The following is a 27,027-nucleotide window of genomic DNA, read 5'->3' on the forward strand; positions in this document are numbered from 1 at the left end:
ACATATCGCAAAAGACACTTAGAGATTTGAGTTAGATAAATTGAGTACCAGTAGAAAACTAAACTTTTCATTCTTTTTTAGTGGTGCATTTTATGTTCAATTCAATTTGTTCAATAAAATAATGTTGGAAATGATTTTCTTTTAAATTCAACAAGCAATTTCCCGTGTTTTAGCAGAATACCGAAAGCAGAAGAAAGGCAGAACTGAGACATTCAAATACGCATATTTTCCTCATATCGTGCAGCTCTACTATAGCCTGTAGCTGAAAATAATTCTGTCTTTGTTAGGAACCAATGGGCTTGGGCCTGAGTGCCACTGACAGGTTAGAGAAGTCGGAAAGTATCGGTAGACTAATGTGACAGTGACAATGTTAATTAGAGGAAATGTTAAGATGATTATTCTTTTTATTTAATTTTTTTCAGATGATTCAGAGGTTGTTAAAAAGCTGCCCAGGATGAAATAACTGCTGGTTTGTTTTGGCTCCATTTTATATTACAGCGCAATTTAATTCACACTGACTGTCTCATTGATTCTTTCTTGAGCTACATCTCCTCGTTCCATTAAGCGAGACCTGGGCACAATTCCCTCACTGCCTATTAGCAGGATTTCATGTAAAAGGTGAAGGCCATATCCTTCCACACTTAGATCAATACTGTATGTCAGCTTGTCAACCTTTCATTGGATCGCTTCAATAACCCAACCGATCATTAAAAAGCAGAGAATATGGGCAGAGCAGCACAGAGAAGTGCTGTTAATCTTTGCCAAAGAAGATTTAGAAAAACAGGTCACAGATAAAATTGTCATGGTATAATAAATGGACTGCAGATAATGAGTTTGAAAATATCAAGGAGTTAATACGGTTAGTCAACTGAGCATCCAGTGTGAGAAAAGGGCTCCACAGAGGGATGACTGTGGATTTTGTACCCCATCACTTACACTGGAAGTGTATTAGGAAAGGATCTCTTAATGGTCAGTATGAACAGGAGAAATAATTACAACAACCAAAAAATGTGAGAATTGTATTAAGCCAGACTTGAAAGACTGAACTTATCCTTTTAAAAAAACATACCTTAGGTATTTTTAGAGCCATCCTAATTTCTTTAAACAATTTTTGGTATCAAATATGTAAAATACAATAGTATTATGTTGAAATATACAGTAATTAGTTCTAGAAGTAATTGGGGTCCGGCACCTGCCTTCAATGGTATTTGGAAGTGCACGACTGCTATGCAGTCTTAGAATTTGAACTACTGGACACAATGCTTCACTAAGAATGGACACTGAAGGTTTCCACATCTCACTTGTAAGTTGCATATTGAACACCAACTGGCTTAAGGGAACACGCCAACTTATTGGGACTTTAGCTTATTCACCGTATCCCCCAGAGTTAGATAAGTCCATATATACCCTTCTCATCTCCATGTGTGTTGTAACTCTGTCTGACTGCTCCACTGGTAGCAGCCCAGCACAGAACATGCAGGTAACTGGTTCCAACAATCCTACTGCTCCAAATAAGTGACAACTATATTCTCAGAAAGGTTTGCTGCAAAGCAAAATCACTCCGCCCAAGTAGCAGGAGTACCTGAGCTTCGCCTTCTGAGAATCTGAGTTCCCAGTTTGTTTACAGTTAGAAGATGGTTGTGTCTCATGTTATGTTATGTTGATCTTTGTACAAAGCAGTTGATCTCACAAATCCTGCTCATATGTGAACGTGCTCCACATGTGCCTATACCTTAAAACTAAGATTTGTGATGAGCACAAACTTTTCCCCTTTAACAGATACAGGTGTAAACAGTGTCATCCTACATCTAGTCTTGCTTTGCCAGACCTTCCTCCAAAGCGCTGCAGAGGAGGGTCTGCAAGTCCACACAGCATTCCGGGATGGGAGAAAAACGTGCTCTGGTTTATTGGCATTTCTTTAAACCAATCACAATCGTCATGGGTGGCGCTAAGCTCCGGAGAGAGCCACGGTGCCTCTGCAAAATAGCCTCGGGAAGGAACTTGTTTTGGTGGAACATGTCTACCTTACGTGTACAAAAGTTGTTTTGTCGTGCAACAGAAAACTCATAATAATTGCAGACGAACAGCCAATCAGAATTGATATTGGAATATGATAAATGTATAAGCTTCTTTTTGTGACTCTACTCATAACCCTGTTCGGGTTGACGTTTTGAACGGTTGACTATAAACTATTTGCTGCCAAACAGCCCCTGAGCAAGGCCCTAAACTCCATAACTGTATATCATACAAAAAGTATTCTTAGTTACAGGTGATTATACACTAATGAAAACATAATTATGAATATCATAATATTACATTTCTGCCAATAAATCCGCCTAAATCCTACATACTGCTCCTTTAACTTGCTATTCGAAGAACTAATGTCTCCCCAAAGTTTCAGGTCTTTATGCCTTGAATCCACTCTGAATCACACGGAGCAGAAAGCTGCTACTGCATTTCTCTTTATTGTCTCTGAAACCATTAGGAGCATCAGACAAATGAGCTGGAAGCATCCTTTGGTGACCTGCAATTAAGTTTTATGTTGTGTTCATCAATTTAGAGTAGTGGTTTAAATTAACTTTTCTATTCAAAAGGCCCAATTTCTCCTACCAAAAAATGAGTATGGGAAGGGCAAGTCCACACTGAATCACAGTGAGCTCTTGCTCTTTATGATACTGAAACCATGAGGAGCATGAGACAGATTCTACATGTTACTGTCACCAGGCAAACACATAATCTGCCTCTGGTCTGTTCATTAGCATGTATAGCTAATGTCATTAGCAAGTGCTGCTAGCAAAGACACAAAGGAGCAAACTTACCAGAAATGTAATTTCAGTCATGATACTCACATCGTGATGCCGTTTAATGGTATTCTCTGTTGGTGAAACAAGCTGGGCGGGAGAAAACACTTCCAACTCTTACTCCATTTTTCTATGTATACAGTCAAAGCCGGTCTTATTAGAAATTCTTTGGTGATACCCTCATGGTTTCAAACATTTGAGCTCGGAGCATGTTGAATGTCTGGCCACACCCTTATCAGTGATGTCACAACAGGTGTTCGGTTTAAACAGTTGCTGGATTTTAAAGGGATAGTTCAGTTCTTTTAAAGTGGGCTTGTATGAGGTACTTTTCCATACTCAGTGTATTACTTACAGTAGATAACAGTCAGCATGCTTCCAGTTTGGAGAAGCAGGCACGAGTACTGACACCGAAGCTAAGCAATGTAGCTTATTGCTGTTGACTGGGGCAGCAGCTAAATGGATTTTAGCCACCTAAAAAAAGGACCATTAAAAAAATCAATATCTGTTCAAGTGTTAGGTATATTTAGAATCTTTTCACCACTTTACCTTGCCGTCAGACAGCCCTTTTTGACAGGGAGCTGAAGCCTTTGTCTCTGTTCTCTGTTCTATGCTCTCTTCAAAACCACCAGACTCCTTTGACAAAAACAGTAATTTTACCTTGCAGAACAAGGGAGTTGCTGGTCTACCGCTGCCTCGATTAGTTAGTTTGTCTTATTGTGTGACTTCTGTGTTTTAAAAGGGTTAGGAAATTACAAAACTAACAAACAAACTAACCGATCAAGGCAGCAACTTTCATGTTCTGAGAGGTAAAATTACTGTTTTTTTGTCTAAAGAGTGGTGGCTTTGAAAAGAGCGATACAACTGCTTCAGTTCCATGTAGGAAAGGCGCACTCAAACGGATATTGTATATTGTATTGTATAGGCCTTTAATTTCAATTTCAATTTTCAATTCAATTCAATTCAATTCAATTCAATTTTATTTATAGTATCAGATCATAACAAGAGTTATCTCAGGACACTTTACAGATAGAGTAGGTCTAGACCACACTCTATAATTTACAAAGACCCAACAATTCCAGTAATTCCCCCAGGAGCAAGCATTTAGTGTGACAGTTGCGAGGAAAAACTCACTTTAGGAAGAAACCTCGGACAGACCCAGACTCTTGGTAGGCGGTGTCTGACGGTGCCAGTTGGGGGTGTGATGAACAATGGCAATAATAGTCACAATAAAGATACTGGAAAAATGACCAGAAATAATAGTTGTAGTAGTTCCTGGCATAGCAGGGCTCTGCAGGGCATAACAGGGCGTAGCAGGGCACAGCAGAGCATAGCAAGGCGTAGCAGGACGTAGCAGGGCACTGCAGAGCGTAGCAGGGCATAGCAGGGTGCGGAGCAGGACCACCGGGACAGCTGCAACCATGATTTAGGTGCCACCCTAGTTCAAGGAAACATGCTGAATCAGGATTTGGGCCACTTTTGCCTGCAGCCTGAAAGCAGCCTAAGAGACAGGTAGATGGCTTAGCTGAAGAGACCTTTAACATTAGTTGTTGAAGGTCTATAGGGTAAAAGCAGTCTAAGGGCCCTATTTTAACGATCTGAAACGCAAGTATCAAACGTGAAACGCAAGTAACTTTGTGGGTGGATCTCGGGCGCTGTTGCTATGATACCGGCGGAATAAATGACTCTTGCGCCCGACGCAAATCTAAAATGGGTTGGTCTGAAGTTGCTAGGTGTGGTTTGGGCGTAACGTGAAAATAACCAATCAGTGCGTCATCTCACATTCCCCAAAGCGCATTTTCAGTAATATTTTTCTTTTTCACGCTACATTATGGCCAAGCATGAGCCCCTAAAATAGCATCTGAATAACGCGCCACTGACTTTAGACCAGGTTTTTCCTGGTCAGTGGCGGAATTGTTTTCTGAAACTGCAAAATAGCACCAGGTAACGTTTGCGCCGGAACACGCCTCCACACCTTTTGCTGAACCGCCCCCGGAAGCGCAAATACATTCCCTAATTTACCGACGTGCGTCTGTGGAGGGAAAAGTCCACTGTGCGTCGGGTGCAAAATAGGAATGATACATGCGTCGGTGTACAAAGGCAATTGCGCTGAGTGCAAGAGAGGGCCCTAAGTATATGTCAGGTCTTGTCGTTCTTTCTAGCGGTCCTGCGTTAGAAGTGAATATTATCTCTAACTGTTATAATTTTATCATTGAAGAAGCTCATGAAGTCGTCACTACTCAGAGCTATAGGAATAGATGGCTCAGTAGAGCTGTGAGTCTCTGTCAGCCTGGCTACAGTGCTGAAAAGAAACATTGGGTTTTTTTTTTTTTTGTTCTATTAATGATGAGTAATAGTCTGATCGGGCATTTCTGAGGGCCTTCCTATAGGTTTTCAGACTGTCTTGCCAATCTGAACGGGATTCTTCCAGTTTGGTAGAACGCCATTTACTTTCAAGTTTTCGCGAGGTTTGTTTTAATTTGCGAGTTTGGGAGTTATACCAAGGTGCTAGTTTCCTTTGCTTCGTCATCTTCTTTTTGAGGGGAGCAACAGAGTCCGTAGCACCGTCACAAAATTATCAATTTGGGAGGGACTAAAGTTAACATAAAGGTCCTCTGTTATATTAAAGCATGACATTGAGTTCAATGCTGTTGGAATAGCTTCCTTAAATTTAGCTATAGCACTGTCAGATAGGCATCTAGTGTAGAAGCTTTTATCTAATTTTGTATAGTCGGGTAGTAAGAATTTGAACGTTATTAAAGGTCCCATGGCATGAAAATTTCACTTTATGAGTTTTTTTAACAATAATATGAGTTCCCCCAGCCTGCCTATGGTCCCCCAGTGGCTAGAAATGGTGATAGGTGTAAACCGAGCCCTGGGTATCCTGCTCTGCCTTTGAGAAAATGAAAGCTCAGATGGGCCGATCTGGAATCTTCTCCTTATGAGGTCATAAGGAGCAAGATTACCTCCCCTTTCTCTGCTTTGCCCGCCCAGAGAATTTGGCCCACCCATGAGAGAGAGACATCATGGCTTTCAAAGAGCAAAGTGGCAGCTGGTCAAGGCCACACCCCCACCCTCCACCTTGCACCCCCCCCCCTCTCTCCTCCTCAATAGCTACAGAAACAGAAATGGCACATACTAAGGAAAGCTCATTGTGGGACTGGCTCTAGTGGCTGTAATTCTGCGCCAAGGCTGAATTTCGGGAAAGAGACTTCAGATACAGTATTAGGGGACCACTAAGGTCTATATAAAAGAGACTTCAGATACAGTATTAGGGGACCACTAAGGTCTATATAAAAGAGACTTCAGATACAGTATTAGGGGAAGGTCTATATAAAAGAGACTTCAGATACAGTATTAGGGGACCACTAAGGTCTATATAAAAGAGACTTCAGATACAGTATTAGGAGACCACTAAGGTTTATTTAAAAGAAACTTCAGATATAGTATTAGGGGACCACTAAGGTCTATATAAAAGAGACTTCAGATACAGTATTAGGGGACCACTAAGGTCTATATAAAAGAGACTTCAGATACAGTATTAGGGGAAGGTCTATATAAAAGAGACTTCAGATACAGTATTAGGGGACCACTAAGGTCTATATAAAAGAGACTTCAGATACAGTATTAGGAGACCACTAAGGTTTATTTAAAAGAAACTTCAGATATAGTATTAGGGGACCACTAAGGTCTATATAAAAGAGACTTCAGATACAGTATTAGGGGACCACTAAGGTCTATATAAAAGCATCCAAAGAGCACCATGTCATGGGACCTTTAAAAAATGGTCTGATAATAAAGGATTCTGCGGCAATACTATTAAATCTTCAATTTCGATGCCATATGCCAGCAGAAGGTCAGACATGACAGATGAAAAGGGAGAGAGAAGGGGAATGACATGCAGCAAAGGGCTGCAGGTCGGAGTCAAACCCACAGCCACTGCGTTGAGGAGTACACCTCTATATATGTGCGCTTGCTCTACCAACTGAGCTAACCTGGCCACAGGATTGTATTTTGTGGATGTGATATCTTTTTTACTTGTTTTTATTTAAATGGCAAACATATACAAATTATCTCATTCTGTGGACTGTTCTTCACAGATGTTATGAGCATCTGCCAAGTGAACACATTTGATAAGATGTCTGGTATTTCTGAAATCACCATGAGTGTGCTGCACATATGTACAGTAGAGTGATGCCATCTGTTGACCTGTTAATAAGACACATCATGAATATTCACATATATTCTGCATAATGCAATGTTTTCATAATGATTACTATAGGTCACATTGATATACATATTTTTACATTTTACATTATAACGTAGGAAAGCTTTTTTGCACACTTCTTTTGTCGGGCAGGTGTGTAGGATATGATCAAAAGTAGCAGATCAAAAAGTTTAGAGAAAATCCCGCACACTGACCATTATGCAAGCAATAATTTATTAAGAAGAAAAATACAACGTTTCAGGTCTGAGACCAAAACGTTGTGTTTTTCTTCTTAATAAATTATTGCTTGCGTAATGGTCAGTGTGCGGGATTTTCTCTAAACTATAAATTTTACATTATAAAATTTTGCAAAGTAAAAACATTTAAACAGCTTTTCCATATTTCCACAAAATCATCTTATTTATATTTTTACTGTACATCACCTTGCAGTTTTTTTCCCACTGTATTTAGGTGCATTCTGTAAGACGCTGTGATGCTTTGTGTGGAGAGCGATCTCACACTCAATACTTTATATTAAAATATACATAAATTACATAGAATTGTATTTGTTGCTTTATACATGGCACTTAAATCTTACCCTGTCAATAATCCGTTAATTTTTCAGAAGAGATTTTCTTGCAGTTGTCTCCTTTGTTTTTGCTCGACCTCAGTACTTCAACATGCGTCCTAATGTCTCTCAAGTACGCTGATGTGTGAGTTTTATTGAGCACAGGTCCCGCTTGTAAACAACATGTTGATTTAAAAGACTTTTTGGCAGTTGATAACAGCACCATCTGCTGTGGATTGAAGATCTGGAGGAAGAATCCATACGACACACTGCACAAACATTCAGGGTTTCATTTTGTCTTTACTTTCTGTCTGGCCTGTGTGCATTTATAGACAAATCATAAATGGAGACATTTAGAACAACATTAAAAATGTTTTATTGCAAGGAGAAATGAAGAATGTACTGTACAGGGTTGTGCAAGTCAAAAGTAAAACTGAAAGGCATCAGTATAAGCACCATTTGTTTTATAACAGGTACGTTCAAAGAAAAGAATTTAAGGTTTAAGTGATAGATAAAAAATGTTAATTCATTAGGACTTTAATTAGCACTGCATCAGTTCTGTTATAGTCTTGCATTGCGAGGCTATTCCACACAGCATTCCGGAATAGGAGAAAAACATGCTCTGGTTTATTGGCATTTCTTTAAACCAATCACAATTGTCATGGGTGGCGCTAAGCGCCGGACAGAGCCACGTTGCCTCTGCAAAATAGCCCCGGGAAGGAACTTGTTTTGGTGGAACATGTGCATGTTCAGAGGTTGTTTTAGTCGTGCAACAGAAAACTCAGATTGGACGGATAGTCTAGCTAGCTGTCTGGATTTACCCTGCAGAGATCTGAGGAGCAGTTAACCATAGTCCTCAGAAATCCAACGGAGTTTAAAATGCCAACACAAAGAAAGGCTGCAACGGAGCAATCCCGGAAGTGGAAGGTGGTGGATATAGACTAGCTCTGTTATAACAGTAAAAACAAAAAAACATTAAGAAAGAGTAAAATGGATCACTTGATGGAGCACCTGTTAAGCACCTTGCCATGTCCTTTGGCTGATTTACATGATTAAGCATCAGCCATGAACAGACTTCATACATAAACAGTAAAAAAGTGAATCAAGCAGAAGCTATAATAACGGCTTTATCTTCAATAGAAAACAGCAGACGTTGATGGATGCCACAGACAGATGCGTTTGTACACAATATTTAGGTGATTCAAATGTGTTACTATGGAATTATGTCAACAATTATGACTGTGTGTGATGATTCTTTCTGTGTCTCAACTCAGTCGGCCTTCCTCTTGATGCTGAGCAGCTGAGAGAAGCCCTGCAGAACCCAGTACAGCAGAGAGAGGGAGACAAAGGCCTGCACAACACCGACAGAGAGAGAGAGAGAGAGAGAGAGAGAGAGAGAGAGAGAGAGAGAGAGAGAGAGAGAGAGAGAGAGAGAGAGAGAGAAGGGGTTAGGATCAGATACAGTATGTCTTTCATAATGATGGATGTGACAGCATGTAGAGACTCAGAATAAAAGATATACAAGCTGAGGTGTTAGTGTAGTTACACTAAGTGTTGTTTTAAGCATTAAAAGCCGACAATAGCGGCTCTGTTCTCTGGGCGAGGCTGAAAATCTGATGAGAAGAAGATGTTGAAGTGTTAACGAGCAGACAGCTCGAGTACAAAGGTAGACAATGCTCTGTCAATATATTGAATAACCAATGTTTTGAGAATATATTTAGATTAAAATTCAATACCATTTAATCTGCCAAATAACCAATTAATCGTTCCATCTATAAAATATTAGAAAATAGTAAAAAAAAAATAAAATAAAAAAAAAAGCCCATAACAATTTCTCAGAGCACAAGTCAACATATTTAAATTGCTTATTTTGTCCAGGTAAAAAAAAACTCAAAGATTTTCAGTTTATGATCATATAAACCAGCAAATATTCATATTTGAGAAGCTTGAACCAGGGAAATTTGGGCATTTTTGCTTAAGAAAATAACAATCGATTATGAAAAACGTTGATTACCTCTCTGACTAATCAACTAATTGTTTCAATTCTAGATATCTTTAACTTTTACCACTTTTAACATAGATAAGTGACGTATTATACCTACAGAACAGTAGCTTTTTAAACATGAACTTTTTTTTTCTTGCATTTGTGGAACCATTTAATTATATCGATTGTTTCCCAAAATAGGTATTTGATTAAAGGCCTGATTTATCCCAGAGAGAAGGCTCACCCTGACTTTAGGAGCTTCTTGACATTTCCTAAAATAAAATTAAACGTTTCCTTCACTTAGATTTATTACATTAGATATTCACTTTAATTTGAAAACCTCTAGATCTGACCTCCGTCATGTTCATATTGTATGATATGAATATTTTGGCACTATTGATCGGATACTTGTCCTCCTCAGTATCAGCTGCTGGGTCGACTACAGAAGCCTACTCGAATTAGTAGGTTGCAAAAGTGAGATAGATTATGATAATCTTAAAAAAAACAAAAATAGGTTTTATGTTCGCCTGGTGAACGGCAAAGTGAAAGTGAATCCCTAATTGAAAGAAAACAGTGAGCGCCTTCAGTCTCAGGGTGATCTAGATAGTGGACTCAGGGGTTAATGGGCAGGTCTTCTCCCATGATGCTCTCACGACGGGGTCAAAAGGGTCACTGTCATCGGGGGAGAGAAGGGGGTGCTCTGCCAGAAGCCGTTCTCGGCCTCCACCCCTCCCTGCGTTCTGGCCCATAAACTGCATCCTACATCGCGGCCCAAGCCAAAAACAGACTGCTGTCCATCACAGGCAGAACAGCCTGATGGGAAAAAAAAGCAACGTTTCCTCCTGGACATGGCAGCTGTTTTCCTCTGAGAGAGACACAAAAAAAAAAAAAAAAAAAAAAAAAAAAAAAAAAAAAAAAAAAAAGAGAGAGAGCATAGACCTTGCTCTGCATTTCTACCTCACACTACCTGACAACCGCCTCCCCCAAAGAGACAAAGAAAACAACTTATCAAGGGTGTTTTTTAGTGGCCCTGATCCTTAAAGTACCTACATTTCTTTCTACTGTTGCCAGATATTGAATAGTATCCAGAGTATTTAGATCAGTGGTGGAATGTAACAAAGTACATTTACTCAAGTACTGCACACAAGTGACATTTTGTGGAACTTGTACTTTACTTGAGTGTTTCCATTTTGATGATACTTTATACCGTTCTTCTACTTCACTACATTTCAGAGAAAAATATTGTACCATTTACAACACTACTTCTGTGACAGCTTACTTAACAGATTGAGATTTTACGTAAAAGAAATATGCGTATAGAAAATGTGTATTCTCTACCAAACTACCCAACGCCCATATAAAGCAGTTAAAAACGCCAGCCAGCCAAACTACAACATTAACATGTTGCTTACACAGTCGTTGATGATAATCCAACATTATAACAATGACATCCTCTTGTATCAAGAGTACTTGTAATACTTTAAATAGACTTTACTGGTCATTTTAATACACTTTAAATGCAGGACTTCTACTTGAAATTGAGAATGTTTCTGTGGTATTGATTACTTAACGAAAAGGATCTGAATACTTTTTTCCACAATAGAAAAGATGCAAAATAACAATGAACTCCGGTGTCCTTAATACTTTCAAAGAGATTAACTGCTGATCCCATAACCATCCAGTAGTAATTACGTACAGTATTACTATATTTATTATTGTAAGTTTTTCCATCCCTCCTGACTCCCATTACATATTAGTCTCTGTATTCCTTGCTTCCATTCCACTACATTTTATAGGAAAATATTATACTTTCTACTCCACTACGTTTATCTGAGAGCTATAGTTACTAGTTACTTTTCACATATATAAAAATATGATGAGCTTATGAAATAGTAAGCAACACGTAATGGAATAAACTGCACAAATAGTTACCTCAACCACAACATTGCAACAACCTAAAAATGTTAAATCGTTAATAATTCAATTATATTTACATTTTTTGTACTTTTATTTTGATAGATTAACTATATTTTGCAAATGATACTGTACACACTTTTTTATTAGCAGGACTTTGTCAATTTAATATTTGTACAGCCTGGTATTGCTCCTTAAAGTTAAAGTAAAGGATCTGAATACTTCTTCCAATGCCAGAGAAAACACACACACACACACACACACACACACACACACACACACACACACACACACACATTGATAGTAATGTAATAAGGCAATGAAGCATCTTTTCTTAAACAAAACTACAATGGCGAAAGATCAGGACACAAAAGCAACAACAGAGCTTTTTTCAATATTCATCATGAATGTGAATTTCACTATCTCAGAGTTAATAAAAAAGAGCATTTCAATTAACATCCATTTTACAACTCCACGTGTTAATATACCCGACAAAGGTTGTTTAGACCAGGGGTCGCGACCCACTTTTATAGAATTCAAACCAAGCAAATCCATTATTCAAAAAATATCCTTCGAAAACACGTGTAGGTCATCTTTTAAAAAAAACATAAATAGACATATTTACATGTGCAAAGTGCATTTCAGAGCACATTAATAAGAAATTGAGGAGGAACATGACAACTGCATGGACAAAAGTGACTAAAATAAATGAAATATCAAAACTGCACAAAATAAGACATTCATTTTATCCTCAATGTACAAAAATCCACATTTGAAATACTCCGGGTCATATTTGCGCTTCGCCATCTTGCCTCTGAACATCAACACAAACTTAAATTGAACGTTGATCAAATGATGGTTACCATGGCTACGGTGCTAGACTGCAGCACATATCTGAAGCATGTCCGTCAGAATATGTTTTTTCAAAATAAAATAAAAGTCCAAAATCAGATGTGTATTGAATTTTTTTTTTTTATTGACCAGCTGTCCGCGACCCACCCAGAAAGGGTCCACGTCCCACTTTTGTGTCCCGACCCACCAGTTGAGAATCTGGTTTAGACTGAAACCAGCAGAAAGTGAGGCGACATTTATTAATTTTATTCAATGTTTTTTACAGTCTGGTAACATTAACCTTTCCAACAGGTTTACTAGGGTTTGTGGGTAGTATAGTTTTTTAACAAGAAAATCAGGACTAAGACCCAAAGTAAACATCCCACTGACATTTGGCTTCTACTGGAACTTACTGGATAAAGTCGTTTCACAACCTGCTGCTCCTGGTAAATCCACTCAATGCAATTTAAACATGATGGCTAGAAGTCTTAATTCATTGGAGGAAAACCAGATGGAAGATTACAAATGCTCCAAGTTGCATTGCGTCTATCTTGGAGACGGATTGGGATCGAGAGGCTTGGCAGGAACCTCGCAAATCACAATTCACTCAAACAGACCGAAACATGACAGAAGTTTCTATCAAAGCCGCATGTTGAGGCAAAAGAAGGGCACCTATTTTTCTCTGTTCCCATCTCTCCTCATTCAGTCCCACTGCACTGCATTTTAATGGACGCTGTAGGAAATCCATGTGGGACAGATTACATAGTGGAAGGAAGCGGGTTTGATCATCTACAAATAAGCACTACGGCCAGACAGCAGCGGCTCCCAAAGTAGAGATCTCAGCAAATCGACTCACACTCACTTTGTTTTGGGTAGTAGGTACTTTGTTAAGAGTATTAATACAAAAAGCCACGGACATGTGGCTTTTGTAGATTTTCTCTGACTCTTTGTCGAGCTTTATTGATTCAGGGGAGACAGCTCTTTCACTGGCCAACACTTCTTCTAAATAACTTTAACATGGTAGCATGTGAGATTCAAATTAAGCTCAAAGTTCACTAAGGTCATCAACACTATTTGCCAGACAAAAACATCAATATAGTCTAATACCAACGTTCTTAATATTCTCCCTTTCTACAATACCTGCGGATGGCAACTATTGTGTGGTCACGGTTAGGGGGAAGGTGTTAGTTATGGCAAGTAAAAGATGTTTAGGACTCTACACTGGGTCAAAGTCAGGGAGTGATTGTGATTACGGGTAATAAGAAGGCAAATGTTAATTGCAGGTTTGTGAAGGGACGCACACTTTGGTCTCCTAAATGAAAGTACTACACAGCCATCCACACCCAGACCTCCACTTTCTGCCTCGCTCCATAAACGGCACACTACTTTCTGCATGTTGGCATTGGATGTAAATCGTGAGTTTTCAGAATCGTCCAATATGGACATCATTCTTCAGGATACTGGCTGTGCTTTTCGCCACACTTAGGCCAAACTTCTATGTTTTTTCATCCCACTAATGGTAAAGATCCACGTAGGACTGGATGTATCAAATTAATTCCATTGAGTGTAAGTGTAACATTTCTACATTGTAAAAAAAAAAATCGACTGGCTGGCTATATTAGGTGACTGGAGTCACAACAGTCCCGTAAACTGTGACGAGAATAGATGCACTGTTTGCACACAGTTTACAGGACTGTTGTGACTGCAGGTGGTGAGCTAGCTCTGGCTATCTACCATCTACGAGAGGGACAGACTCTCGCTTTGTAGTTGTTGATGAGTTATCATATCTTTTACAAGACATGAAGCCGGTGTCTGTCCATGCATGTGTTCAGATAGCTAATGTTAGCTAGCTAGCTGTCTGACGATCTCAGGCTGATGTCAAGAAACCCAAACAGCAGAAGCAGATGAATTAGTGTGCGGGCGTTTTTGTTCTATTTGCTGAAGCTGATTATTCAAGTGGATGTCTGTGCTCTACTCAGTTGAAGCATCTGGTACTAACAGTCCATTTTTCAAACATGTGAAACGATGACAGCCCTGCTCAACTGTCTTGTCTTGTCGATTAAAAAAGTGAATCACTGCAAAGCTTGAGAAAACTTATTTTTTAAATTATATTGCAATATTGCCGTGCTCTAGATCTTAGAACAGCAAAGTTTTTTCCCCTTTTTAAAATGAACATTCAGATTTGACATTTAAAAGGCATTTCAAGCCTAATATACGGTAATATTCATATATCCTCAATCCCAAATTGATGGTTGAATTGCCAATACCAAAAAATACTAGTTTATCTAAACAAAAAGTTTTAGGGTCCCAAGATGGTGTCAACACCATTCTAAATCTTTTCCTTGGCTTTCAGGGCATCCACAGTAATTTAAAACATGGTCAAATATAAAAATATCAAATAACGTCCATCTGCAGCCCCAACATAAAAATATATGTAATGACCTTTAGAACATAACTGGTCAACTCCACACTGAACTGAGTCATTGTGTGTGCTGTTGATGGATAAAAAGCATCAAGCAGAAACATTCAACACCCAGAGTGCATTGTGGTGCCCCTGGCGACTTCTATCTTCCAGCCTTCAGCGGGTTAACATGGCAGAGCCTCGCTGCTCTGAAGCTGCAGCTGCACTCGTGATTGAAATGAAAACAAGGCAGAATGGCTGCTGTCAGACGTGTGATATATGACCTGTAATGGGATGTTTCCAGAGCTCCCTCTCCATATGGCTGCCTACAGTCCACCAGACCTGGACTGAACTGTGATGGAAAATAACTTTTTGTTTTAACCTGGCTGCAGAGCCAGAGTGGGTTGAGTTCACTGCATCAGGACTAAATTGGTGAAAATAAACCATACAAAATATAAGTTATGGTGTTTGATCCAAAGATACAACGTGGAGCTACTTTAAGCGAGACAGTGACAGAAAATTGCACTGCTCACTTACTGTATCTGTACACCAGCACTGTGACAATAAAGTACCAAGTAGCACCGGTCTGTAGTTTCACTGATTGTATACTATTACATTTCTTTAAGAGAATCTGGATGATCAGCAGCTTATTAAACAATTTCTTAGTGTTTACTATCTATTTTTCTTTTACCATTCTGTTCACAGAAACATATTCAGAGCTCCTGTGTGACAACCCTCTACTGTAAAAGATAAAGGAATCATTTGTTTTGTACAGTAGTTACCAACAAGTTTGGAAATCAGTTAAACTTATTTCCTCCTTTAAAAAAGGTAAGCCTTATTTAAATAAATAAACAGACAAGTACAGGTAAAAAAAGAACATGCACAAACACACACACACACACACACACACACGTGCATGTACAGCCACAGATAGTTAACACTGTAATGCGCATTAAGAGCACACAGGTGCACCAGCACACACATCATACACACTCACAACACTTGACACACAATCCTACACAAGTATACATGCACACATGCACAGGAACATATGTATGTTACAAACTCACACACACAGACACACACACACAAAGAGGACTTCCTGTCTGTTCATTATGAGCAGATATTCAGTCTCTGTGCGCGGGTTGTTTGAGCAGACTCAGGAAGGATACGCTGAGCAGGTTAATGTCCCACCAGAGAGTCAGCGTAGTGCCTGCTCTGTAGCACAGCCATGTGAAATATCGGCGTCTCACACACACACACACACACACACACACACACACACACACACACACACACACACACACACACACACACACACACACACACACACACACACACACACACACAGTCCAGCCACGCAAAAAACACATGTGAAACAGCAGTTGCTGCACGGTGAAAGTGTAGCAAAACACAAAGCGGTCTGATGATACGCCAATTTAGAATGATAGTTGTTTAGAGGTTTTCCTTTTCACATCTGGTGTTTGTTCTCTTTTACCATGTGTCTGCTGGAAGGTCAACAACGACTCTTTCAGACCATTATGCCACACTGAAAACACAAGACAAACCCTTAAGAGTAACCATCTACTTCACTTCAGACCCCAGCAGACCCCCAATTCCCTGGGTGGCCATGGTGGACCGATTGGTGAAGAGCGCACTAGTTGGCAGAAACATGGAAGGCAGAGCAGTGGGCACACATCCTAGCCTAGAAATCTAGACGCACCCTAGCGGCAGCAAATTTAATTTGCAGCCAGGGGGGTCTAGGCACTCTCTGTTGGCTTTACGAGCTGGAAAAACCAAACTCTAGTCAGGCCAATCACATCGTGTATCGCGTCGGTGGGCGGGGCTTTCGGCTGCTGCTGCTGCTGCTGGGAACAGCGGTCTTCTGGAAGACTTGGAGTTAAGATTTTCTTAAAAAAGGAAGATTTTTCTTTTTTTTAATTCTTTTTCTTAAACAGGAAAAGATTAAAAACAATCGGGCCTGACTCAGTATAAAACTGATTTTCAGCAGGTTCCTGCTCTGCAGAACATAAACACAACATACACAACAAAAACTCCTAGACAAAACAGTAACAAACACACAGACCAGGGGCCTGTTTCACAAAAGCAGAATATCTAAATCCAGGATAACTGATAAAGCGAGGCTTGACCTAGTCTAATCTGTGCAGCCTGGCTTGGTGCGTTTCACGAAGGCCAAGCCAGGCTGAGGAGGAGCGACTAGGTTGAGCCAGGCTGAAGTAATTCAGATAGATGCGCGTCCACGGCTTTCCTCAAAAGACCGCGAGGTCGATCACAGATTTAGTGATGCCAAAATGGAGAATACGTATTGTACATACTTTATACAGAGTGAGCAGCAGCTTCTTGTGGAAGTATGATGACGTGAAACACATGATTTGTATAAAAGAAAGAAACACGCCGCTGTAATGAAACAGCGAAAGCGTGGGAGCGATCACGGACCGACTGAATGTGTAATTGTAGCCTAAACATATACATTAACTGACCACTGCTCTGAATTGAAACCGTCATAATCATACCATTCAAGGATTAGGCTACTAATCATTTGCGCAAATTAACAGTTGTACTCTTTGCCTTAAAAGTAAGCAGAAGATAATGTTACTCAGGAAATTTACCATAAAGATCAATTTTCTATAACGCTAGAATATGATGCGTAAATATCTCTTTCACTCTGTTCCTCCCTCTCTCTCTCTCTCATGGGCTAAAATATAAATGTCCGTCATATTAACTTCCACTGCTCGCGTTTAATGCAAAGTGTACAACTGTTCGTTTTTGCCAATGACAGTGACTCATTGAATGGTTTCAGTTAAGAGCAGTAGTTCATAAATGTATATTTTTAGATAAATCATTCAGTCGGTCCGCTATTGTCTGCCACGCTTTTTTCGCGTTTTTTTTTCGCGTTTCCTTCTCTACATATTATATGCCTTGCTCCCTGTATATATGGACATAGAAAATAAAGACACTAAAGAACTTGGACTCTAAAATCTAGAAACTATGAAGATAATTAAGTGATAAATTCCATGCACACTGTAAACATGAATGGAACAGAGTATATTCATCAGTTATTTCCCCCCAAATATAAGGTCAAAAACCATTGAGGTGTCCTCTCCCTGTTGTTCCATGAATGCACAGTAGCCTACATCACTAGATAGTTACTGGTCCAGTGAACTAAGACTATCATTTGGGAGGACATTAGGATATGTTCTTAAAATTGTACAATCCTCCCAAATTATAGTTGCAGTTTACTGGACAACACAAATTGTGTGCTAAGAATGCCAAATGCAATGTACATGGAAGTGGAACAAACATGATACTTATTGTTAAAGAAAAAAATGAATCAACCAAATATATTCAAGGTGCATTGGTCAACTATAGAAATGTACAGCATTGTATGTGTTGCTCTTAGTAACAGACTTCATTTAAAACACATTTGAAATTGTATCAGCCTTTTCTAATTATCTCAACAACTGCCATAATATATTAATTAAACTTCTAAAAACAATATGAACATCAGTCTTCATACAGTAATAATATAACAGTAATAATGTCACATGAATAATTATAAAAATAATGGTCACAACTTTAAATAATAACAGTACTTAAATGAACAGCAATATGCACCTGTTGTATTTTAATCCAGGCTGATAATAACAATAGGGTAAAACCAGTGCTGGGTGAACAGAAAAGGTTCCAGGATTAAATAAATCCTGGCTGTTAGCCTGGTCAGGAGCAGGCTAGCTGCACAGAATAAATCTCCATGGTGATTTATGTGACTCCGCTTTTGTGAAACCGAATCAAGGCTTAATTCATCCAGGATAACTGGGAAATCCCGGCTTAATCCCTTTATCTTGGTTTTGTGAAACAGGCCCCAGGAGAATGAGCAACAGGGCAAAGCCATAAAGCTGACTCAATGGTCACAGGTATACCTCTCCATTAGATAGCGAGCAAATGTTAATTTAAATAGTCTCACTGATGTATTGATATTGATTAAGGGGTGCGTCTTTACCCTGACTCCTATCATCCACCTACTGATATTTATAAAAAATTATATAACCGCATACCTAACCGTTTTGCATACCTACTGTGGAGTCTGGAGCCAACTGTTCTGACAAGTCCAGAGAGGCAGTAATCAACGAGTAATGCAGCACAGGTGGTATGGCTGTAATTAGCTCAGCAATGAGAAAGAGAATTGCCATCTTTGCCAGCTTGTTCCAAGGTGCACAACAACAAACATGCTAAATACCAATTTATGTTTATTTGACCACGACAATGAAATGCAAAGTGTGAAACAGGATCAGTGAACCCATTCATGAACAAAATGTTGCTCCAAAGATAATAATTCAACCCACAGGCTGGTTGACATGTGCAGGGCTGAGGAGGGCGGCCATAAGGCAGCAATCAGACTCTGTGCAGAGATAAAAAATGAGCAATCTTGCTGCTTATAAAAGAAAAGGATGTCTGTTCTGAGAGGCAGGTCAGGAAAGAAGAGGCTTGAGGTGGTTTTGTGAGGGGGAATAAGGTCTTGAGCATTCAGGTAGAATATAAGGTTCACAGGATATGACCCACAAGAGCAAAGTAGAGAGGACATGAGGCAGTGTGAGTAAGTTTCCTCAGGAGTCCATATTATTGTTATATATTGTGCCTGGAGCCCAAGACCTCTGAGAGGGAACGAAATATATAAGAGAGGTTCCTATGACAGATCACTGAGCTTTCAGATGCCTGTCCACCTAAACTCAAAGCCTCTTGAGCAGTCAGGTAGAGCATCTTGCTCTACCTGTGTGTTCCTGTCTGTAACAGTTATTCTGTACTTGTCCACGCAGGAGTGCAATTTCTCTCTGACACTTGAGTCGGAGCTGTAGACAAATTAACAGCGAGCACACAGCGTGTCAGCTGCGTGGCGTGTCCGTTTATATTTCGGCTCCAATGTTAACAGTTTAGAGCTTACACACTGCCTGCGTGACACGCCTGTTGGAAGATAAAATAGGAAAAGATGTTTATATGTCATTTAGACGCGAATACATATTAATAAATGACATGTCTCTAGGTTTTGATATAAATGTAATAAAAAAAAAATACAGAACGAAATATTCTGTAGCCTATTTTGCCGTCAATACTGCCGACGTTGTCTTTGCTGTAATCAAATCAGTATATATTTATGTTTAACATGCTATTTCATTTTATCAATGGGAAACATACAAGACAAGGATAGCAGCAGCAGCGCCGCGTCAGACACGTTTCTGGTGAGTAAAGACTGTCAGGGTTTTGGGTTTGAGTTCGCTTGGTTTTGAGGTTCTGTTCTTGTTTCCTGTTTTTGTTGTGTATTTGTTCTGTTTTCTGTTGTAGCCCGTGTTTCCTCCCTTGTCTTGTCTAGCTGTAGTTCCTGTCTTGTTTTCCCGTGTGTCTGTATGTTCTGTTTCCTGTTTTATTTTGACGGTCTGGTTTTCTGTCTTGTCTTGTCATATTTACTTCCTGTGTTTGCCCTCCCTTGTGATTGCCCTAATGTGTTTCACCTGTTTCCCAGCCTTGTCACCTGTGTTGTGTTTCCTCGTTACCCAGTGTATTTAGTCCTTGTCTTCCTCTTCTCCTTTGTCAGATCATTTTGTTTGTTTGCATTCCCTGTGTCAGTGTGCTGTGCATTTCTCTGCCTGTTTCCTGATTTTTTTCCCTCGGTCCCTATTCATCTTGTTTCGTCATTTCTATGGACCTGCTGTTTTTTGTGGACGCCTTCTGTTTTCTGGATCTTTTGTTGAATAAATATGCAAGCTCACCACGTCTCCTGGCCTTCCCTGCAATTGGGTTCAACCTTCTCCACCATCCTGACAAAGGCATAGAAAAATCCACGCAACAGAAACGCCACGCTCACGCCACACAGCCAGTGTGTAACTGGCCTTAACCCTTGTGTGGTCCTTCGGTTCCAGTGACCCGAAGGACAACACAAGGATTATGTACTTCCATTTACTTTGTTGAGAATTGCTCTCTAAACAAGGGTTAATACAGCACCTTAGTTCTGTGTTTAAATGTGTTCTAGAAATAAACTTTACTTACTTACTTTAAAAGAAACCGGTTTTAGAGAGCAATTCTCAACAAAGTAAACGGAAGTACATAATCCTTGTGTTGTCCTTCGGGTCACTGGGACCCGAAGGACAACACAAGGGTTAAAGAACAGCTTCACAGGTTCTTTGTTATAACTTTTGCAAGGGATGCGTGTCGCTGTTGTGCAGCATGTGTGTTGTTTGTTGCCGCCTGCCTCCTTGTTCATCTGACTGCTGATGTGTTTCTGGGCTGGGGTCAAAGCAGGTGATTGGGTCAAGGGCACTATGGACCAACAAAGCAATCTAGGTTGTAGATTGTGAAGTTTCAAATGTTGAGCCAACCAAAAATACGTAATTGTAGAGTTTTGAGCGTACTCAAGCAAGTTTGTAGTGGCCACCGCGATACCATAATATTAATTTTAAAGGGGTGATAGAATGATTATATAGGGTATTTCACACTGTTCCTTATGGTCTCCTAATGGGGTATGTAACACTGGTTGGGCTGAAAATGGCCTGGTTGATATTTTACTGGCCCTTATGCATCCCTGTGTTTTGGCCCTATTTGTAACAAGAGCTTTTCTTCCAAATATGGTATGGTCATGAATATTTAGATGAGCTGCGCGCTGATTGGTTGAGCGACTTGCCATACGCAGACATTAGAGATGCGCGCTGATTGGTTGAGCGAATCCCCAATACACATACATTAGAGAAGCGACAGAATCTCATATTCCAGACACTGCAATGTTTCATTACCAAATTCACTCCTGAGACTTTTTTAAGCGAGAAATCAACTATATAAAGCTGAAATATGGGCCGTTTTACAAAAATTGATGGCTAATTGCAAATTTGGTAAGACGTGTCGGACTTTAGGAGCTCCACACAGTCGGACGAGAAAGCGGCAGCCTGCTGGGCTCCATACCCAGCGCAAAGTCACCCTTTGTGGATACTGCACTACGGGGCTCCGCGGCCAGCTGCCGGCATAACTCTAATATATTTACAGTTTGAATTTCGTCACGCCACTTATACAACATCATTCCCCAATGTCTTATAAAGCTAACCGTTGTGTCCGATTTGATTTTAAGGCATTTTTATGAACGCAAGGCGTCTTTGTAGGACGAGCAGCTGCTTGCTATATGTCCCATTCATTACAATGGGGAAATATCGCAGCTTGCTCACTTTCGCATAACTAAAGTATATTTACAGTTTGAATTTCGTCACGGCATGAATATTACAGGTTCCTCAAGGTCTTACAAAGCTTAGCTAACACTTGTCCGATTTCGGATTTCAATGATTGTATTTTGTATATGTTTGTAGTAGTGGAGGCTAGCTAGCTCTCATTGATGGACTCCATCTCACCGCGGCTCTATCAATGAGACTCGCGGACAAGAGGCGTTTTATTTCCCCGATTGTTTGTTTAAATAACTCAACACACATACCCATTATAAGATTAACTGGAACCTGCGGGCTTTGGTAAAAGATTGCGGGTGTAACAAGCTCGCTGACACTGCGGTCAGGGCGGCGATGTAGCAACCCAGGCAGCACCAACACCGGCACTAAACTCCGACACACAGTCGGAGAAAATTTGCAATTAGCCATCCATTTTCGTAAAGCGGCCCATATTTGAGCTTTATATGGTTGATTTCTCGCATAAAAAAGTTTCAGAAGTGAATTTTGTAATGGAATAGCAGAGATCTGTGTGACCTAGCTAGATTCAGAAGACTACCTGATCTCAGGTCAGTTGTGTAGTCTATGTAAATGTTGGGGCGTGACCGTTCTCTTAATACACCCATGGGCCGACAAAGGTTCCGGTTTTTGGGAGGTTGACGTCAACTTCCAGCTTTGTGGGATTCGCCCGTTTTCAGCGGCAGTTTCAAAATATGAGATTTTCATAGTAAAGGGGTGTCAATGGGATTTTGAGCTTCTATGTATGTCCTATTTACCCACCGAACTGTCCTCATTCAACTATGACAGGGTAAAATCGGTTTTGCATTCTATCACCCCTTTAATGTTTTCATTAGTGTATAATCACCTGAAACTATGAATAGTTGTGTCTTAGTTAGCTTAGAATGAGCCCTCCATATCCACAGTACATAGGGAGCGGGTCCTCTTCCACATAGTGTGCCATGTTTCTACAGTAGCCCAGAACAGAAAAACCAAACACTACAAGACAAGAGAGGACCTTTCATGTTTTTAGTACTTTGTCCTACACGCTTGGAAAGGAAGGGGTGAGCGGAGAGATATTCAGTTTGTTGCAATCTGCAACCGCACCGCTAGGATGCCACTAAATCCCACACTCTGCTACTTTGAAAGGCAGAGAAGGCCAAACAAAACTGGAGCTCAACATTAAGCTCCACAAAGAAAATGTCTGTGTCTGGGAGCAGCTGAAGGTCTCTGAAAGGCTAGAAATGCACCGATCGATACACTGGATCAGTATCAGACACTGAGCTTAGTTAGGGTTGGATGATGTGATTGATCCAGTTTAAAGGAACACGCCGACTTATTGGGACTTTAGCTTATTCACCGTATCCCCCAGAGTTAGATAAGTCCATACATAGCCTTCTCATCTCCGTGCGTGTTGTAACTCTGTCAGAGGCACCCACCGCTAGCCTAGCTTAGCACAGATCCTGGAGGTAACCGGCTCCATCTAGCCTACTGCTCTCAATAAGTGACAAAATAACACCAACATTTTCCTATTTACATGTTGTGATTTGTATAGTCACAGCGTGTATACTGTGTACTATGTTCTCAGAAGGCGAAGCACTGCTACTTGGGCAGAGTGATTTGCTCGCAGCACCTGAGAAGCCCCGTGGTGAGGAGCAGAGAGTAGCAGTGCTTCGCCTTTCTGAGAATATAGTTCCCAGTTTATATACGGTTAGAAGATGGCTGTGTCTCATGTGACCTTGTTATTTGTACACGCTGTGACTATACAAATCCCAACATGTAAATAGGAAAATGTTGGCGTTATTTTGTCACTTATTGAGAGCAGTAGGCTAGATGGAGCCGATTACTGCCGCTAAGCTAGGCTAGCGATGGGCATCGAACAGAGATACGACGCAACGGAGATGAGAAGGTTGTGTATGTAACTTGGGGAAGAATAATCTAAAGATCCAATAAGTCAAGGTACTTTTAAATTGGAAGCCGCTGGCCCAACCATCAGGAGCAGCTGGGTTCAGTGTCTTGCTCAAGGATACCCCGACATGTGGAGAGGAGGTGGACGACCACCAGGCTTGGGGCTCGGACAGAAAAACTCCTTATCGACCCTACGATTAGGTACTGGATCAGGAGATCAGAAGTCCTCCCAAGAAATATGTGATTTGGACCTTCTTATTAGGACTTATCAATCGATTCTTTATCAATGTAAAAACATTTTATCATTGATGTAATAGTGGCCATATCCAATTTTGCAAGCATAGATCTGCAGTCTGTCCAAACCCCCTACTGCTCACAAATCCTGGCAGCTAGAGAAATTTTCCAGCTCACTTCAGGCCAGATACTGTAGCACGAAATGTTGTGGAAAAGGACCACGAGGAATTTCATTTAACTACAATATCAGACGTGTGATTGTTAACCAGTAAGCCAATGAGCGTGGCGGAGGGAGAGATTAATAAACTGAGTGGAGAGTGATGAAAGCTTGCACTGCAATAAAGATAGCTAAATGAATACGGCGAGCCTTCATTCAGAACTACTCTGATAGATTTTACAGTTACAATCTTTGACTTATTTATATTTGAACTTTATGAAAGTCTTTTATCATTTGTTATGTTTTGGATTTTGAAAATTGGCGTTACAGTTCTGTGAAATGAGTGTAATGCGCATGAGTGTAATGCGAGGGAGAAATAATATTGTAAGAAAAGAAATACCATCCTTCAGGTTAAATCAGGTTCACGTGTTGGCTCTGCGGCTGCATCATAAACTGGATGACTGTTGTGTTTCACCCATGAATTAAAGCACAAATAGGAAGACAAATTCAAAAGAAAGTCAATGTTGGCCACATAGACAGCCCACAAAAGCCAAACTAAACACTGCTAGAGAACCCCCAGAGGGCCAATTGCTGTTAGATTTCCATAGCTTTACCTGGCAAGTGGTTTGACAACATAAACCAAGCGGTTACTCTTTGACGGGCACGATCCCCTGCACATTGAGTGATAATATTTCACACTGTGTACAGTCGACCACCCCGCTGTTTACTCCAACGGAACAGTCCTACCCAGCGTTTCTCTTTCAAATCCCTCCATTTTCTCCCTGGGAGGAGATTTCCTTTCCTTTCCATTCCTGCGAGCTCTCAGATGATGTCATGCTCACAGAGTTTCCATTGCTCCAAACAATCCTGTTAACCTCAGCGCGGCTTCTTGCTACCACACATTCCTGCTTCAAATAAAAGGCAGCTGAACTCTCGCACCTGAGATTTGGCGGCTGGAAACGACGCTCTCAGATAACGTAGACCTCTCACCCTTTGCTGTCTTATCTGCCGGCTCACGGCTGCATAGAGCGGGAAACGGGGTGGATTTGCAATGTTGGCAGACAAATCAGGTGATGTGTTCAAGATAAAGCCACTTTGTGCCTTTGTGTGGGAAATTCATAATATTGTTCTGCCCTCTTCTTTTGGCCATGGAGCATTTATTTTTCCATTGAAAGTCCGACAGAAAAGGGCTCTTTTCAGATTGAAAAACACTATCAGCGCAGGGATGAAAAGATGGAAAATCCAGTGGGGTGTTAAAACAAATGGGGTTTTTTTGTTTGTTTTTTTATATTTTGGATTCGACTGGATTACACAGATTTAGATTTGCTTCTCAAGTGTCAAACTTGCATGAGCCAATGTACCACTTCTTGAACTCATTTATTACAAGGACACATCCCAGTCATATTGTAAACTAAAAGCAAAGTAGACAATGTACTCAGGCTTTTTATTATTCTGTTTGGGTGATTTTTGGCTTTTTCCCATAACTACAAAAACGTAAAACTGACAGAAAGAATTTGAAAAAAAAAGGGATAGCATGTATACTTTTCTTTATGTGGATTTTAACCCAAAAAGTTAAGTCTAAAACGGGTTCTACTCAAGGCAACAGGAAGCGCTCTCTCTCTCTCTCTACCAAAGACAGGTGCATTTTTATGAGCTCTCCTCTAAAATTACTGACTTCACCAGCAGTTAGTGGCCGTTTTGAGAGAAGAGCTGCTTAATTACTCTGGGATATACAGTTCTGCTCCGCAGCATGTTTCCCTGTGCCTTCAGGCAAACAGGGGGCCCACACAGTAATACAACCATGTGTTACATCATTACAGTCCAAACTGCAACAGCGCCCCCCTGATACTCAACACACAGAAATACATGTTTTTGGACACACACACACACACACACACACACACACACACACACACACACACACACACACACACACACACACACACACACACACACACACACACACACACACACACACACACACACACACACACACACACACACACACACAAAGACAGCGGGTAAACCAACAGACATTATAATTATGCAATCAGGGACAACAGCCCTGCAATAAAAACTATGTTTCGGATGTGTTGTTGACACATTGTCAGAAAGGTGCTGATTTAAGTAACTGCTGAGCTTGTAGTTCCTGTTATGTTGTAAACCCCACATACACACTGGTTAACATCGAGGTGGGCTTAAAAGTGACATAATTAATCTTCTGTCAGCCATGTTGAAGATCAACTATTTTAATAAGCAATTAATCAGTCATTTGTAGATATGTGCTACAGTCCTTGGTCTCAGAGAATTGATGTCGAGGTCTAAAAAGTTGTTAAATGTAGTGATAAAAGTTCACAAGCTGGCAACTGAGCATGTATCACTACAACTATAAATAACCAAGATATCTTTGTAGGCTACTTACTATAAATGACCACTTTATTAACCCTTGTGTGGTCCTTTGGGTCCCAGTGACCCGAAGGACAACACAAGGATTATGTACTTCCCTTTACTTTGTTGAGAATTGCTCTCTAAACCCTGTTTCTTGTAAAGTAAGTAAAGTTTATTTCTAGAACACATTTAAACACAGTTTAAGCTGACCAAAATGCTGTACAAACAAGAACTAAGGTGCTGTATTAACCCTTGTTTAGAGAGCAATTCTCAACAAAATACTGAAGTACATAATCTTGTGTTGTTCCTGAACACAGTCACTGAAACAAAAAAAAAAAAAAGAAAAAAAAAAAAAAAAAAAAAAAAAAAAAAAAATAAAAAAAAAAAAAAAAAAAAAAAAAAAAAAAAAAAAAAAAAAAAAACAGTATG

General features: G+C 40.1%; 2 protein-coding genes across 2 annotated transcripts in view; both read right to left on the reverse strand.

Annotated features, from left to right (window-relative positions):
* The window catches only part of LOC120562591 (diacylglycerol kinase beta-like), a 61,631-nt gene extending 58,613 nt beyond the window's left edge, over positions 1-3,018 (reverse strand). The window contains exon 1 of the mRNA XM_039806383.1: positions 2,850-3,018. The gene's annotated coding sequence lies outside the window, so the exon portion shown is untranslated. The remainder of the gene's footprint in view (positions 1-2,849) is intronic.
* Positions 3,019-8,436: 5,418 nt separating this feature from the next.
* agmo (alkylglycerol monooxygenase) overlaps positions 8,437-27,027 on the reverse strand; it is a 77,382-nt gene continuing 58,791 nt past the window's right edge. The window contains exon 13 of the mRNA XM_039807065.1: positions 8,437-8,924. Coding sequence (XP_039662999.1) covers positions 8,844-8,924 — 81 coding nt within the window. The 3' untranslated portion in view covers positions 8,437-8,843. The remainder of the gene's footprint in view (positions 8,925-27,027) is intronic.

Source organism: Perca fluviatilis, chromosome 7, assembly GCF_010015445.1.
Source record: "Perca fluviatilis chromosome 7, GENO_Pfluv_1.0, whole genome shotgun sequence".
In the NCBI taxonomy this organism is placed as follows: domain Eukaryota; kingdom Metazoa; phylum Chordata; class Actinopteri; order Perciformes; family Percidae; genus Perca; species Perca fluviatilis.